The 18293-nt window shown below is 28.1% G+C and overlaps 1 protein-coding gene across 1 annotated transcript; it reads left to right on the plus strand.

Moving 5' to 3' along the window:
- Window positions 1–2315: 2315 nt before the first annotated feature.
- On the plus strand, window positions 2316–16562 carry LOC106769675 (CO(2)-response secreted protease). Its single transcript, XM_014655395.2, has 11 exons — window positions 2316–2490; window positions 2580–2683; window positions 2803–2900; window positions 5857–6027; window positions 12719–12830; window positions 12963–13500; window positions 13599–13699; window positions 13940–14182; window positions 14563–14677; window positions 15256–15472; window positions 15675–16562. The coding sequence occupies exons 1-11, from the start codon at window positions 2404–2406 to the stop codon at window positions 16223–16225; spliced, it is 2337 nt and encodes a 778-aa protein (XP_014510881.1). The 5' UTR covers window positions 2316–2403; the 3' UTR covers window positions 16226–16562.
- Window positions 16563–18293: the final 1731 nt, after the last annotated feature.

Genomic DNA, 18293 nt, shown 5'->3' on the forward strand with positions numbered 1-18293 from the left:
CTTAGAACTCTAGATGAACCAAGAACGAGTAAGAGAAGTGTGATTACACATGCAACAATACTAAATTCTTCTAAGACAGATGTGGGAGCAGAATGGGAAAAATGAGTCAAAACTTATTTGCTCTATTGAAGAACTGATCGGGTAGAAATGTAGACCTCATCGTCGTGGTCGATTAAGCATCTCCTGATCGTCAAAGAGATGACTCAAGAGTTAGAACAGTTAGAGATAAGGTAGAGAACTCTAGAAAAGTAGTTTCTAGAGAGATTGTTCGTTTTAAAATAATGAAACTCGTTTATAACAAAACTATTTATAAATTAACCATTTAATATTAAAATGAATGAGTCTCACTATTTTTACACCACCATCACTTTTAAAATACCATTTCTTGTTTTACATAATAGGTTCCATACACTCCATGTTGGTAAATGTTCCTTAGATTAATATAATCAATTTTTATTTAACATTAATTTTTATTTGCTCCATCTAAATTCTTTTTTGTAAGAAGATACACGAAGTCTTGATTGATACTTAAATAAACTTATCTATAAGCATTTCCACAAATATAAAAGTAAAAATTCTATAACAATTAAAATTAATTTACATATAAATTGAAAACATTCAAAAACAATAATATAAATATTGTGATACGTCAAAAGTCTCATATAATTTACCAATTAAACTCCATATAAAACTTTATATATATCTCTTCCATTATAATATGTCTAAATATATTTTAAGATAGAAACGGTAAAATAACTTATGAGTACAGTTATATATATATATATATATATATATATATATATATATATATATATATATATATATATATATATATATATATATATATATATATATATATTCTTTCTTATAGATTTTGTTAGGCACATTAACATTCGTACTTTAGAATTGTCTCTTGCAATGCTATCAATGATAAGATTAAACAAGCTCAGGTAGATTGTTCATACTATTTTATTTAGTATTTAAAGAAAATAAATGAAAGTTTCTCAAGAAAAGAAAAGAAAAGAAGAGAAGAGAAAAACATGATTATTTTTTAACAGAGTTTTACAAATATGCTATAAATTATGTGATATCCTAAAGTCTAATTCTTATTCCACATTTTAAAAATCATAATTTGTTATTAAGTATTGAACAAAAAATTTATCTAAATCAATCTCAATTGAGCATCTTTCGAGTATTTTTTATTGTAAGTGCCTTATGCATTACCAAAGCTGCATTATGCTGTCACAGAAACTGGCCAATGAGAGAAAACCTATAACAAAGAAGATGCCAACACAAAGAAAGACTTCAGGAAGAAGAAGAAACTAATGGGAATGAGAGAAAGAGAATGAAAGCAAACAAAGAAGAGAATCACACATGGCCATGAATATATATATATATATATATAACAATTCTTCTTCTTTTGCACATAAAGAGACAATTTTACTTGCATGTCAAGCATATGATTTTGCTTTATTTCATTCACATATACCATCTCTTTAAAGTGTTAGAGAGCATCTATACAGGTAACTGGAATCTCTCTTTTCTTTTCTTTTCAACAAGAATTTTGGTGCTTGAAAACATAACTTCAACATAAAAAAATGGCAATGTTTAACTGCTACATTCATATGGACCAAGAAAATGAAAACCCACAAAAGCATTTTCTTAAGTGAATGCTGCAAAATTTCAAATTTTGTTTCTTCTATATGTAAGGAAAGACATTTTTCTGATATGATAAAGTGGGTGCGTTTGGATTTCAATTTTCAACACTTGCATTACTTATATGCATTGGAAAGTGCAATTTTTCTGTTTAAACTCATTCTAAGGGTGATTTTCAAGCACATTCTAAGGGTAATTTAGATTAACCAAGTTACAAGAATTACTGAAATTGGCTAAAGTAAAAATGTTCTCACTTTTGAGTATTTGTATTTTTGTTGAAATGGGTTCTTAGAGGGACAAATATTTGCATCATAGTCAAGTGCATTTACACTGGTGTGGTCATAATTGGCAAACTCTGCTGATGAATTATCCTTCAGTCACACTGAATCACCTAATTTTAGCACACTCATTAAACAACAGTGGATGGAAAATAGAAAAAACAAAAATAGAAGAGACAATTACATGAATTTCCTCAAATTTTTGTCTTGGACAAGCAACAGAACTTATCCTATTAGCTGTTGGAAGAACTGGTTAAAAGCAGAGACAATGAAGAAAGTGCATATATATTATAGTAATAATATGCATTAGCTGTTCACATAAGTGGAACAAAAGAATTAACAAAGATTCTCTCACATGCTCATCGCTTGAAGCTTCCTTTAATTAAGCAAATTAATCACACCTACCCTATAAATGGATCATTGCATGAACAACTCTCTTCATTAATACCAATTCATCTCACTCTCTTCAATGGAGTGGCTTCAGCAATTCCTAAATTTTCTCTTCTTAGCTTCTCTTCTTATCAGCACCACTGCAATTTCAGATCAAACTCCAAAGGTTTATACATACACACCCATTTTCCCTTTAGCTTGTTATGTTCAATCTTTGTATGACAGGTTCACCAGAGATTCTCTTGTTCTCTGCAGCATTATGTTGTTTACATGGGAAATTCATCACCCAACAACCAAAGGGTACAAGGCCAAATACCAGAATCAGATCATCTGCAGCTACTGTCATCAATTATTCCAAGGTTCATTATCTGGTTTTCTGCACTTTAATCTGTAACCATACTCATAAAAGAAATCAAAATCAGTTAAACTTATGGAATGGAAATACTTTTTTAATTTATTTTCTTTTCCATTTTCTCAGTGAAGAAAGTGAGAGGATAGCCCTGATCCACCATTTCAGCCATGCCTTCAGTGGATTCTCTGCCATGCTTACAGAGAGTGAAGCTTCTGCACTGTCTGGTATTTTTCTGAGCTTGTCTTCTACCCCTTTTCCCTTTTGTCTGCATCAAATTTTTAACTTGCATGATTCTTTGACTTTTCTAATGTTTTGTTGTCAATTTACCTTTTTATTTTGTGGTCATTATTATTTAGGGTTAATCACTAGAAAAAAGAGCATTAATTTTACAATATGGTTTTTCTTCTCAAAACAAAATCAATATAGATAGCACTTATTATGTGGTTGGAAGTGAATTTTGGTTTCCTTTGTGTCTATGATTATTACTGTGCACTAATAATTTTGTTCACCAACCTTAACTACACTCACAATGATGTAAAAGACGTTTCAATAATAATAATTTCAATGATAATTATAATAAATTAAAAATGAAAAATACTGATAACTATTGGGGAAAATTAATTATTTAAATAAAAAGTGTGAATATATAATTAAAATTAATTAACAAATAGTATAAAAGTAAAACAACATTATATTAATGGTTCCAAAATAGAGATCTGAAGATAAGAGAGTTGTCTTCTGGGACAGGGTGGCACTACTTCCAATATTTTTGTCATTATTTTGTAATTTTTCTTTTTGTTGCATTTCAATATTATATGTATATAAACATATGTGATTGTCTGGTGAATCTCTGGTTTTTGTACTTTCAATTTACACATAACATAGAATTTTGTTCCTCTTTCTCAATAAAATGTTAAGATTTTTAAATATTCCATTGTTTCATTTTAGTATTGACTTTAGCGGTAACACTTTCTTTTTTGGTTTTTTCATTTAATTACAATCCAGTGTAATATTTTTATATTATGCTATTCAATCATACATAATTTTCTTAATTTTGATAATAGTTGTATAAAAACTATATTCAAGATGAATCATAATTAATTAATCCGACAATGTAAAATTTTACATTGCCTTAATGTCTTTTTTCGGTAATTTTTATTATATAACGCAGCCACTGCTTAAATATATTTTTCTCTTTAATAATTAATTGTTCATTGATGTCAAATTTAGTTTATTCATCACCTGCTCTTTAAATTTAAAATCAGAAGTGTTAAAAAAAATGTGAAAATAAGTATTATTTGGCTACAAATAAATTTACTCAAGATTCGTCACTGAATATGAATATTTATATCTTCCCTGCTGAAAATTCATCATGTACGAAAATAATAAAGAAAAGGATAAATTAGTGTATATAAAATAAAATAATAAACTTTTATTCCATAATTAATCTATGATACAAATGTAAAATTTTCAATAAACTTTGTTTATAACTTTTTTTATGTTGCATAAAATATGTAACCACATTTTTTTTTAACTTGGATCACATTATTACAAGTGGGAATTTTTTACATTTTTATATCGAATTACAATTACAACACAAAGTTCTGATTACATTTTATTTTATTAGATTTTTATAGACGTATCTTTAAAAAGATGAGTGACTCCACACTATCAATGTCTTGAAACTAAAATAAGAATTTTAAATCTAGGTTATAGTTTTTTTTTTCAAGATTTAACGAAAAAATTAATTAAAGTAGACTAAAAGTACATACGATTTTTTTTTTAATTTCACTTAATTATAAATTTTTATATAATTAAAAATTATTAGTCTTATCATAATTTGTTTAGAAAAAAATATTTAAGGCAATATTTTTATAAACTAACAGTGTGAAATTTTTTATTAAATTTAAATTCTTAATTTTTTAAATCTTTTTGTGCAGATAAAATTTATGAGGCTTTGAAACTCTATTTTACTAAGTATATGTCTAAAACTGAATACACGCACATCATATGATTTTTGTTTATAGATGATATTTTATACACAATTTTTTTTGTATGACATGTTTTACAAAATCATATGAAATGTTTCATACTTTTGAATCAATGATAGTTCTCTCACTTTTATTAATAAATAATTTAATATAAAAATTTCAATAATAAATTAGTGGGTAAGTAAAAATATTTGAATAATTTCAATATTGATAATTTTTATCTTCCTGTAAACTCTTATACATAAATATATAAACAACTTCCACTTTAATTTTCTAGGAAGTATATTATACACTAGTAACTAAAATATTGAGTTCGGGAACAATGTTTTTAGTTGAAAATCTTCCTAAATGTTTTAGTTTAAAAAAAAAAAAAACTATATGAATAAAAACGGAAGCCACTAATTATAACAAAAATTATACTAATAATAAAAAAAATTGTTTCGCAAATTTTGTCGAATATATCTTATTTCTGAACTGATTCATATCTTATTATATAATTTATTATTTACATTTTAACTTAAAAAAATATTTGAATTTAGTCAAATTTAAACTTACAAAATACCTAAAATATGTAAATTTTATATATAAATTATTTGTTAGAATACTTTTACAGCTGCAAATCAATTCCTAAGCCGCAAGTTTTATGGACAAGTGTAAAAAAAAATTAAAATCTATATAAATTTAATTAAATAGTTAGATCTATACAATACATATATATTCAATATTTATTTTCCAATATAATAAATAAAATACAATCTTAATAACAAGTTTTAATTTCATCAATATTTTATTTAAATTTCGTCAATATTTAAAGTAATTAAATACATGTTTAATTTTAACAATTGTCTGTTAAATATATATTTATTAAATAGAAAATTAACATTAATATTTAGTTAAATTTGTTTTTGTAAATCTAAAATCATTCATAATAATATTCTCAAAATTAATTATATATAATAAAATAAATATATAATCAATTATATTAATTTTAAAACTTACTATTTACCCAACAAAATTTTAAAATGTGACCGAACCCATATCATTAAATATTAAACAGAAAAATTTATATATGTTAAGAAAAACATCTACAGCATATAATATTGTGAAAATTATAAGCATTTTTTTTATGATAAATGTCAAAATCATAATAATTGTGAAAGAAATTGATGATAGTGTGAACACGAAACAGGTGAGAATGGTGTGGTGTCAGTGTTCCCAGATCCGATGCTTGAGTTGCACACAACACGATCTTGGGATTTCTTGGAGTCAGATTTGGGATTGAAGGCTCCTCATTATGTCACTTCCAAAACCCTAATCCAAAACTCTTCAATTGATTCCATTATTGGTGTCATAGACACAGGTAAAGGCTTTTTTAATTACCTTTTCTCCTAACCTAATAATTATGCTTTTCTCATTTTCAAATGTCTCACATTCTAATTCAATTTCTATTTTATCTTAATTCATTTTTCATTTCTAAATTTAGGGTTTAGGCTATTCAATTTTAAGTTTTTTATTATCATTTAGGAAATTATGTCGCTAATTTAAATATAAGTTTAAATTTTATACTAGATAAAAGAAAATATTTAAATCTAAATTTTGTAAGGTTTTAAGACCATATATGATGGTTTTACATTAATTGAAGTTTAATCTTAGAAAAGAAGAAAGAATGAAATATTGTATTTTTTATTTAATAATAAAGAGAGAGTACAATTGATATATATAATTGTTCAAAACAATATAAAAAAGAATATAAGTATAAAAATATATGAACATAAATACACATATATAAACAGAAAATAAAATAATTACAATATTTAAAATTATTTAAATATTTTTTTAATTTTTTAAAATATTTTTTTTAAGAATAAAATCGTAATAGATAAGACTCAAAATAGATCATATGATTAATTCTAAGAACTAAATATGTTACTAAATATATTCACTATTTCTCTTACTGTATGTTAATTTTGTTTTTAATAAAAATTGGATTGAGTAGTGATACAAATTCATGAATTGTAATGGTCTATAAAATTAAAAAAAAAGTATAGAAATTTTTTTTTGACATGTGTATAGTCCACTTAAATTTATTATTTATAATAAATTTTATACAATAATGAAGAGAGTATTTAATAATAGTAGAAATATACTATTAAGTATTTTATTTTTCTCTTTATGCAATCTGCATTGGTAAATAAGTTAAACTATATAAATGTGGATTTAGTCTAATTGAATTAATCTATTTGAAACACCATCATTATGATTCAATACATTTTAGTCAAAACTAATCCAAACTCAATTGAAAATTAAATTAACACATTTAAATTGTGGATGAATCATATAAGTTTGTGGATCCCGCAATACCCAATTGCATGTCTAAATTATTAAAAATGCAATCATAAAATTTTACAATCAAGGAACTTATTTAACTTTGTTCAAAATGATTTAATTATATTACCAATATTAATTACTATTGCACTTTGTTAAAGAAAGAAACAACATTTAGGATGAGAATGGACTACAGCATTGAAGAGAATTTACAAAGTCTTTTAATGTAGGTTAATTTGAGTATTAGTTTTACACCAACAAATCTGCAAAACTTGTTCTTTTATATGAAATTTTTTTCCTACCATTAATAAAAGATGAACTATACACATTGTTTTACTTAAAAGAAAAACAAAAATAAATGAAACTTTTTTGTAGTATAGGTAAGGTTATGCCAAAAGCAAAACTGTTACTTTTGTTTATCCTGAAAGGTTAATTTAAGTGCATTCCAACTATATTTGGCTCATTATGTGGCATTACTTGACAACACTCATTTTCTTGCGCCACTTTATTGTACTTAGTCAAATAAATAAATCAATTTAGAAGAAAATCCACCTAAACTTCACATGCATTTTTTAAAAAAAAATCCAAAACAAGGTACAGTGACATAAGTATTTCATTAAATTGATATATAATATTGTCAATTTAGACTCTCATAGAAAAAAGACAAAATATGAGAAAATAATTAGTTTAAAAATTTATTTAGAAACTAAAAATATATTGTAAAAAATGAAACTTTTAGATTCATTCAATCAATTCTCCTTCTTTGTTTATTAACCCTTCTGAAAACACAGAAAACTATAAGAACTTGTTTGGTAGAGTTAAAGTCAATGATCCAAAAAGCTTATATCAATTTAAAGGTTTTTTTTTTTTTAGAAATTAATTTGAAGTTTAATGTTTGATATATTACATTTACAAAGGAGCACTACCTAACTATAGTGTTTATTGGAATTATTTTATTTTCTGTTCATATCTGTACATTTATGATCATATATTTTTATATTCATTCATTTTTTTTATATTGTTCTGAACAATTATATATATCAAATGTATTCTCTCTTCATCATCTAATAAGAAATACAATATTTCATTCTTTCTTCTTTTCTAACATGGTATCAGAGCCATGACTGAGTCCATCCTAACGATTTCTGTTGTCGTTGGGCATATTGTTCCACCCGCTATCGGACCATCCATTAAAAAGTCTAATCTCACGCTCGAGATGTATATACCTCGGCGTGAGGAGGGTGTGTTAGAAGTCTCACATCAACTAGAGATGAGGCCATTTAAGTGTATATAAGTGGGTGCAAACCTCACCCTACAAGCCGATTTTGTGGAGTTGAGTTAGGTTTAAAGTCCACTTCTAACATTTTATCATAGCAATATAAAAAAGAAATATAAGTATAAAAATATATTACTATAACTGCACAAATATAAACAGAGAATAAAATAATTTCAATTTTTAAAAATGTTCCCCAGAAATTTATAATGAAAGGGATTAGTCAGAGTGAAAGTGAAGTTTGCCCTTCAGACAAACTTTATTTTCAATGTTAATGCATTGTTTGTTTCTTTGATAAAGTCACCCAACCTCATTTGTTTTTCTTTATGAAACTTGCAAAATACTCAACTTATAAAAAAAAAAAGGGGATCTTTTAAATCTGAAGAGAAAAACATAAAGGGTAAAATAATGGATTATCTATTCCACATATTTAAAAGGTTTATAATATATTATTTATAAACCTATAAAAAATATAATTTTTAATTTTTATTATAATTTTAAATAAGTTACTTGAAATATCCCTTTTATTTGTTTCCCTAAAAAGATTTCAATTTCATGATAAAAAGTAAAAATAAGAATGTAAGTGAAAAAAATTATGTTATCTTAAATTTTTAAAAATATTGGTAAAAGAAAATATTTTACTTTAAGAAACGACTGTTATATAAATAATAGATAAAATAAAATAATTATTAATAGATAAATGTATTCCTTTTCTAATTATTTTCACTTTCTTTTATCTAATTTAATCAATTTCACTTTCCACTCTATTTTACTCTCTTTTTTCCTCTATTTTTCTTCTTTCCCACTTTCAACTTTCTATTATCTAATACAAGTTTAAATCAAAAAATTTAAAATCAATTCACATCGTATTTCTACAAAATTGAATTTTTAGGCAAAATTTAATTCTAAAATTATATCACAAAATTAAATTTATTCTTTAAACTGAGTCTAGAAGGAGGAACAAAAGCTTAATCTTACCCAAGAGTTATTCCCTTAATTATGTTGGTGAAAAAAGGTCCCAGTTTCCTTATTTCACAAAGTTTGAGCTACCTCTCATTTATTTATTATAAACTGATAATTTCTCAGATCTGTTTTGTAATCAAGAAAATCATGAAATGCTGGAAGAAATAATTTATGAAAAGTATCCAGTGAAAAACCCAAATGTGACATTAGAGTGTTGAATAGCATAGTACAATAGAAGCATGACATGGACCCAAAACAAATGGTAATTTCATGTGAAACTCATTTGTCACTACTCAATGCCACTTTTTAGGTCATTCACCAATCTATCCTTGTGCTTCAACCCTATTGACAGTTGCAGCATCAACATCTATTATGTGCAAATGGCAACTCATTCTACCCCACAATTAGCTGTTATGATAGCTACCCACACACACACACACACATATATATATATATATATATATATATATATATATATATATAACAAGCACAATAACTACTCAAATTGTACTTAGTTCACTTTATAACAACTGAAACCTTCACTGGCTTATGGTGATCCTATAAGAAATGTGTTTTTGCATTTAAAGTATAGGATGTGAGATTGGTCCCTTTAATGCATGCCATGATCAATGATGAGTTTGGCAAGTGAAAATTAGAGAAAGAAAATGGTAGCTAGAGATGTGATTGACTTTTCCTCACACCACTCTTCTTTTATTTTTCAACACTAACAGAAAAAAAAAAATTGTTTTTTTCTTGCAATGTTGTGTGTTAGAAAAGAAGAAAGAATGAAATATTGTATTTCTTATTAAAATAATAAGGAGAGAGTAGAATTGATATATATAATTGTTCAGAGCAATATAAAAAAGGAATATAAGTATAAAAATATATGAACATAAATGCAGATATATGAACAGAGAATAAAATAATTCCAATATCCCCTCAAGCTGCAGCATATATATCCTTAATGCTCAGCTTGGACAATAAAGATTGAAATTGTGCTGGATGCAAAGCTTTAGTATGAATGTCTGCAAGTTGTGATGAAGTATAAATAAGCAGGAGCTTAATTACACCAACTTGAACTTTATCCCTTATGAGATGACAATCAATTTCAATGTGCTTTGTCCTCTCATGCATGGTTGGATTATGTGCAATTCGTATAGCAGATTGATTGTCACAAAACAGAGGAACTCGTTGTGGCAGAGGTTGTTTCAAATCATGGAGCAAATACAAAAACCATTGAATTTCACATGTTGTAGAAGCTAAGGCTCTATATTATGCTTCAGTTGATGATCTAGATATAGCATCTTGCTACTTGCTCCTTATCAGCCAGTTGATGATCTAGATACCCAAGTTTTGCATCCTTAATCATTTGGAAATCCAAGAAGCAATATACTATATCTAGATCATCAACTGAAGCAAAATATAGAGTCTTAGCTTCTACAACATGTGAAATTCAATGACTTTTGTATTTGCTCCATGATTTGAAACAACCTCTGCCACAACTAGTTCCTCTGTTTTGTGACAATCAATTTGCTGCACAGAATCCAGCCATGCATGAGAAGACAAAGCACATTGAAATTGATTGTCATCTCATAAGGGATAAAGTTCAAGCTGGTGTAATTAAGCTCCTGCCTATTTCTACTTCATCACAACTTGCAGACATTCATACTAAAACTTTGCATCCAGCACAATTTCAATCTTTGTTGTCCAAGCTGAACATTAAGGATAAATATGCTGCAGCTTGAGGGGGATATTGGAATTATTTTATTCTCTGTTCATATCTGTGTATTTATGTTCATATATTTTTATACTTATATTCCTTTTTTATATTGCTATGATACCATGTTAGAAAAGAAGAAATAATGAAATATTGTATTTCTTATTAAAATAATAAAGAGAAAGTACAATTGATGTATATAATTATTTAAAACAATATAAAAAAAAATATAAGTATAAAAATATATGAACATAAATGCACCAATAGAGAATAAAATAATTCTAATATTGTGGTTAAACTTTTCAATATACTGCATTGAACTTCCTACTGCATAACAACCAACAGAGATTGTTAAAACCTGAGCCATACAGAACTTTACATTATTGGCACCATTCCCCAGAAACCCTTTTCTTCCCGATTTGAATAATCAAGAAGCTAGTGTGAAAGAAACCACTTTTTTTTTTTTTCTTTTTTGTAGCTTCACACCCTGGCTTTGGTATTGTAACCCTTTTGAAAAGAAGACAAAGGGCCTTTACAAAAAAACTGACCAAATTCCTCACAATAGCATAAAAACATTGAAGGGATTTTCTCATACTTTTTTTTGGCTTCTGTCAAAGTTCCAGAGACATAGACACACTTTCTCTAGGGAACTTCACTGTAAATTTGGGTGTCCCTTTATGTTCAGAGCCACAGGAATAATGCTGCCAAGTTGAAACGATTAAGGGATACAATAGTAATCATATGCAATACAGAAGTAAAATGGTTATAAAAATAATTAAACTTTTTTTTATATTTCTTTTAAAAAAAAAGATACTAAAAAATAAAAAAATATAATCTTAAATTAATGTAAAAAATTTATATGTACCAAAATATATTTTTCATACAAGTAACATTTTTTTTTTCTAAACTATAATTTGATTTGACCTATCTCAATGTTTGATTTTCTAAGGTCCAATGCTTAAGAAATGTATTTCTTACTATCTAATAGTTTTAACTGTTTTTTTTCATGCAATTACACTGACTCTTTAAGATATTGATAAGAGAAGAATTCCTAGATTACACATAATGTGATTTGTCGTTTGTCATGTAAAAAAATAAAACAGTTAAAGTCATTTGATGAAAAAGACTGAATTCATACAATTTTTTTTAATAATAGGAACTAACATAATTAGAGTTTAAGATAGAGAAAAAATCAAAATCGTGAAAAAAAAGAGGATAATTAACCCTGATTCCATTCTGATTACATAACAATTTTCATTTTGTTTTTCTTTTATAAACTATTACTGAGGAATTTAATTTAATTGATTGAAAAGTGTGAGTTGTCATAAATTCTGATTTCTCATTGTGAGAAATGTAAAGTGGAGGGGAGGGGGGTGCGGTGCTGTAGCAAGTTTTTGAAGGGAAGGAAGAGATAAAAATAAAAACAACACAGTATTATTATGTTCACACTGGGATATGTGACAAAAATTTAGTGTAGTGTACAAAAGACAAGGTGGATCAACAGCAATTAGTTAATGAACAAGTGAAAATGCAAGTAGAATTATTCTTCTAAATTATAGTATAATCATGTTGAACAATTCATTATATGACAATGTAATCACCACCTTGGACTTTATGTGTTATTCACAATGAACAACTTTCCTCTTCTAAAATTGAAAATACCGATCCATGAATTAGAAGGACCTCGGTGTAGAGTTTGCATACTACATATTATGAACAGTTATGTTTGATTATTATTCAATCATTTTATGCCTTTCTATGTTCTGCTTCAAGGGATATGGCCAGAGTCTCCAAGTTTCAGAGATGAGGGTATAGGGGAGATCCCTTCAAGGTGGAAAGGAGTTTGCATGGAGGGTCATGATTTCAAGAAATCCAATTGCAATAGGTATCATTCATTCTATAACAACTTTTTTGAATAAAAAATGCCCATATATATAAGATAAGATCTTTAAGTAATCACAATATAGCACTGATAAAATGGCTAACTGATCATATGCTACACTTAATAAAACTGCAGAAAATTGATTGGTGCAAGATTCTACAATATTGAAGCTACACCAGGTAGCAACAAGACTCAAATAGAAGCAAGCAAAGGTTCCCCAAGAGATTCTGTTGGACATGGCACTCACACTGCATCAATTGCAGCTGGTGTTTATGTGAAGAATGCTAGTTATTATGGTTTAGCACTAGGCACAGCAAGGGGTGGTTCACCTTCTACTAGGATTGCTGCTTATAAAACATGCTCAGAAGAAGGATGCTCTGGTGCCACCATTCTAAAGGCTATTGATGATGCTGTAAAGGATGGAGTAGATGTGATCTCCATCTCAATTGGACTCAGCTCACTGTTTCAATCAGACTTTTTGAGTGATCCCATTGCCATTGGAGCATTTCATGCAGAACAAATGGGGGTCATGGTGGTGTGCTCAGCTGGCAATGATGGCCCTGATCCTTTCACAGTTGTGAACACTGCACCATGGATATTTACTATTGCAGCTTCTAATATTGATAGGAACTTCCAATCAACTATTATCCTTGGAAATGGAAAGTATTTCCAAGTAGGTTTTTATATCTCTTTTTGAAGTAGATTTGTTGGCATCAATTCTTTTTTAATACCCCAAAACCCTCAAATTCCTTCCATTCTTTGTGTTTTAAGGGTACAGGCATTAACTTCTCAAATCTTACTCATTCAAAGATGCATAACCTTGTCTTTGGAGAGCAAGTAGCTGCCAAATTTGCCCCTGCATCAGAAGCTAGGTATACTCAAATGAGATGCATTAAATTTAACATTGATGTTACTGTTCATATATATATATATATATATATATATTACTAGTACATTATACCAGCAGGAAATGGCCTTTATTAAAGCAACAAAGATTCACACTGTACATATATTATATAGTAGAATCAGTATCACTAATACTAGTAAATTTCAGATGTTGGGGGTTTAAAGGTCCACCTTAGAAGTTATGTTAATTGTTCTCTGAAATGCAGGAATTGTTACCCTGGATCATTAGATTACAACAAAATTGCTGGCAACATTGTTGTTTGTGCTAATGATGATCCAACTGTTGCAAGGCGAATCAAGAAGCTAGTTGTACAAGATGGAAGAGCCATAGGGTTGATACTCATTGATGAGGACAACAGAGATGTTCCCTTTGATGCAGGTGTCTTTCCCTTCACTGAGGTTGGAAATCTTGAAGGACATCAGATCCTACAATACATAAATTCTACCAAGTAAGCATCATCAGCCTCAACATTTGTTCATTAGTGATTTAAGGTAAATTTTACCATGTTGTATGTGTTGGAAAGTCTAATATAGTCTGTTTCAATTTTTGGAATGCAGCTTATATGTCTAATACACCCTTTTGTTTAATGCCAGTTGATTTAAGATGAAATCTAACACAATGTACAAGCATGAGGGAATTGAAGCAATATTAAGCACTTAGTAAAGTTATGATAGAAAATGTAAAGTTCATGTAGTGTGGTGGTTCGACTAAACAACTTTTATTGATGAACAAATAGTAATTTAGCACACATTTATGTTCACAAAAGTAAAAGTTGAAACATAATATGCTACCTGTATGCTTACTTAGTCTACCATGGCTCCATTACAGGAACCCAACTGCAACAATTCTTCCAACAACAGAAGTTGTTAGATATAAGCCTTCACCAATTGTTGCATCTTTCTCATCCAGAGGTCCTTCAAGCCTTACAGAAAACATTCTCAAGGTTTTTCTTCCCTGTGTTCTTTCATGCACTTTTTATGGCTTAATTAGTAATTTGGTTTCTATATTTTGATATTTTGACGTGTGATTTGTTTTGCTCCCAATATTTATTTTACTCATTTGAATTTTTTTTATAAAAAGATTAAATATGGTCTTTTTTTATTAAATTAATGTTAACACTGTTTAGAAGTGTTATACGTCAAAATTTGGTTTTACGTGTCAAAATCTGGATTATATTCTATCTTAGAATCTCTTAATTTTGATACATCACATCTTCACATCTTCCAAATAAAAGATGATCTAGATTTTGACATATACTAGACTTAGTTTTTTACCTGTAGTAATTTTGAATGGTATTAATGTCTATTTAACAGAAAGAACCACGTTAACTCTTGTTAAAAACATAAAACTCAATTGAGTAAAAAAAATATAAGGCTCAAAATGAATCAAAGATTTAAATATAGAAACCAAATTACTAATTAAGTTTACTTTTCATTTCATCCTTGAACTTGAATCACTTAAGCATCTTGAGAACAATGCACTCACTATTTCTTTCACATTCTTGGCAAATTTCTTGTCCAGCCGGATGTCATGGCTCCAGGAACTGGCATTTTGGCTGCTATGATTCCTAAAAATAATGACCAGGGAAGTGTTCCAATTGGGAACAAACCATCCTTGTTTGGCATAAAATCTGGTACATCTATGGCTTGCCCACATGTGACAGGTGCAGCAGCATTCATTAAATCAGTACACCGAAATTGGAGTCCTTCAATGATAAAATCAGCATTGATGACAACAGGTACTAGACCAAACACACTCTTCTAGTCTTTTTATGACATATGTAAGAGAAAGAGATGCAAGTAAGTGACACTTAAGCTTGTTCATCTTTGTGAGCACAGTTGAAAAACTTGTTCCTGTGTACATTTCTTCTTTTCAAAAGCTTTAGCACTTGTTCAGAACAAACATGCTCTAATGCTGTTTGTTCCTATTCCATTCTTCAGCTACGAATTACAACAACTTGAGGAAGCCTCTCACTAACAGCTCAAACCACATTGCTGACCCACATGAAATTGGAGTTGGTGAAATTAATCCAGTCAAAGCTCTCTACCCTGGATTAGTTTTTGAAACAAACATAAAAGACTATCTTAGATTCCTCTGTTATTTTGGCTATTCACAGAAAAAGGTAAGGTCAATGTTTAAGACCAACTTTGATTGCCCCAAGAACTCCTCTGAAGACCTTATATCCAACATCAATTATCCATCAATATCTATAAGTACACTTAAAAGGCAACAAAAACCAAAAGTGATCACAAGAACAGTTACCAATGTTGGATCCCCTAATGCCACATACACTGCAAAAGTGAGATCACCTGAGGGATTGGTTGTGAAGGTCATCCCCAATAAACTTGTGTTTTCTGAGAGTGTTCAAAGAATTACCTACAAAGTCTCATTCTATGGCAAGGAGGCCAATGGTGGATACAATTTTGGATCTCTAACATGGCTTGATGGCCACCATTATGTTCATACAGTCTTTGCAGTCAAAGTTGAATAAATTTTCTCACACATACAGGTATTGGAAAAGGTCACACAAAATGTAACTACGTGATTGTGGTATTCTTTTGCCTAACTTTATATATTTTATATAGGAATGAGCTCCATATAAAAAGTATAAGTTTCAGAGACATTAATATTATTAACTTGTGATTTTTTTTTCCACCCTCTTCTTGAGCCTACAGTGATGGGAACTTTGTTATTTTGTCTTGCTGTTGCTTGTGTCAAAATAAAAAGTGGGCAATTAGCATTCTTCCAGTTTCTAAACTCAGAAATAATCTTCGTGGAGTTCATGTCACATTGTGTGTTAGTAATTCTATAAAAGAAAATAGGCTTAATACCTATTTTGTTCCCAATTTTTGTTAGGAATATTTAAAATGGTCCTCATTTTATTTTTTTTTTCAATGTAGTCCTCAAGAATGTAATTTGTGTTCATTTTAGTCCTTTTTTGTTCAATGTAATTCTAAAGAACTTAATTTCTGTTCAATTTAGTCCTTATTTGTGGTTCACGGAGTTTTTAAAAGGACTAAATTGAACAGAAAAAGGATCAAATTGAACACAACTATGACTAATTTTATTAAAATAAGATGATGTTTGTATTTGTAGCGTGGATAATCAATTTAATGTGAGTAATTTTTTTTAATAAGTTGCATAGTTATTAAGTTATTATGAGGGTTAATTTAGGTAATAAGACCTTAATCCATCGTTTTTTGTACAATAAGGAATATCAATTTTTTTGAGTTGGAAGGAATATATACCATCAAATATCTTCTTTTTCATTTATAAAGTGTTTTTATATTATGCACTTTTAATACTTCTTGACTAACTCTTAGGGTGTGTTCACTTGAGGGTGATTGGAGGTGATTGGGGGAGAGTGATTGAGTGAATTTGAGGATAATTTTTTTTTGTTATTTATTTGAGTGAATTTGAAGGTAAATGAGAGTGAATTTTGAAATAAAGTTTGTGAGAATTGATGTAGGATTTAGTTTATATGACAAATTAAAAAAATTTACTTCAAAATTCATTCTCGTTTACCTCCAAATTCACTCAAATAAACAACAAAAAATATTATCCTCAAATCCACTCAATCACTCTCCCCCAATCACCTCCGATCACCCCCAAGTGAACATACTCTTAAAGAGATTTAGTTAAGGTAATAATGATTTTCATTAAAATGTTTTTATACAGTCACTCCTACCGAGGAGAAGTGATTAAATGGATCGGTCGGATTCATTTTGGGTTTAGTTCGTAAAAAAAGTAAGTCGAGTCAGACTAATTTATTAAACAAAAATGGATCATTACATAGGATGGAATGATCTGGCTTGTAATTGTTTCTTTTTTTTTTTTAATTTGTTTTCATTTTTTCTTTTTTAATTTCTAAATATAGAAATGAATATTAGAAACATATTTAATTATATAAATATTTTCTAATTGATTACTTAAGGTTTTTGTTAGATAAATTAAAATAATTATTACATTTATAAATTAAAAGAATGGTTCATTTTGGCTTGTCAAATAGACAGACTAAATAGAGAGAGTCATAACAGATTGATACGTTGAAATTTCAACCTAGCCCATCTATAAACCTATCGAGCCAACCCATCTTACCACCCTTACTCCTAATTAACATGAGTATATAAATTATTCTCATCTAAAATATTATACACGTTATTTTTAATTACTTATTTAAAGTTTCTCCTAAAGATCAATAAACTTAAGCATTTTTAATAGTCATTTCTAGCTAAAAAAACAAAGATTGAATCTAAGGGATAACTTTTTTCTTTTTTGAAAATTTGGATCTCCTAAAATTTTCCTTTGCTTCACAAGTGAAAGATATAACTGGTTTCACAATGCCACTTAATACAACAAGTAAAAAAATCATAATTCATTTGGAACTTTAGGAAGTATTAGGAAATTAACAATTACAAATTTACTTCCTATATTTTAGATGAATAATTAAGAATTTTAGAAATCTCATTTATCCAATTAACAATTACAAATTTACTTCCTATATTTAGCAATTAATAGTTAGGTAATTAAGTAAGAGAATATGTCGTGTATAATTCTGA

Source organism: Vigna radiata, chromosome 8 (genome assembly GCF_000741045.1).
Source record: "Vigna radiata var. radiata cultivar VC1973A chromosome 8, Vradiata_ver6, whole genome shotgun sequence".
Classification (NCBI taxonomy): Eukaryota; Viridiplantae; Streptophyta; class Magnoliopsida; order Fabales; family Fabaceae; genus Vigna; species Vigna radiata.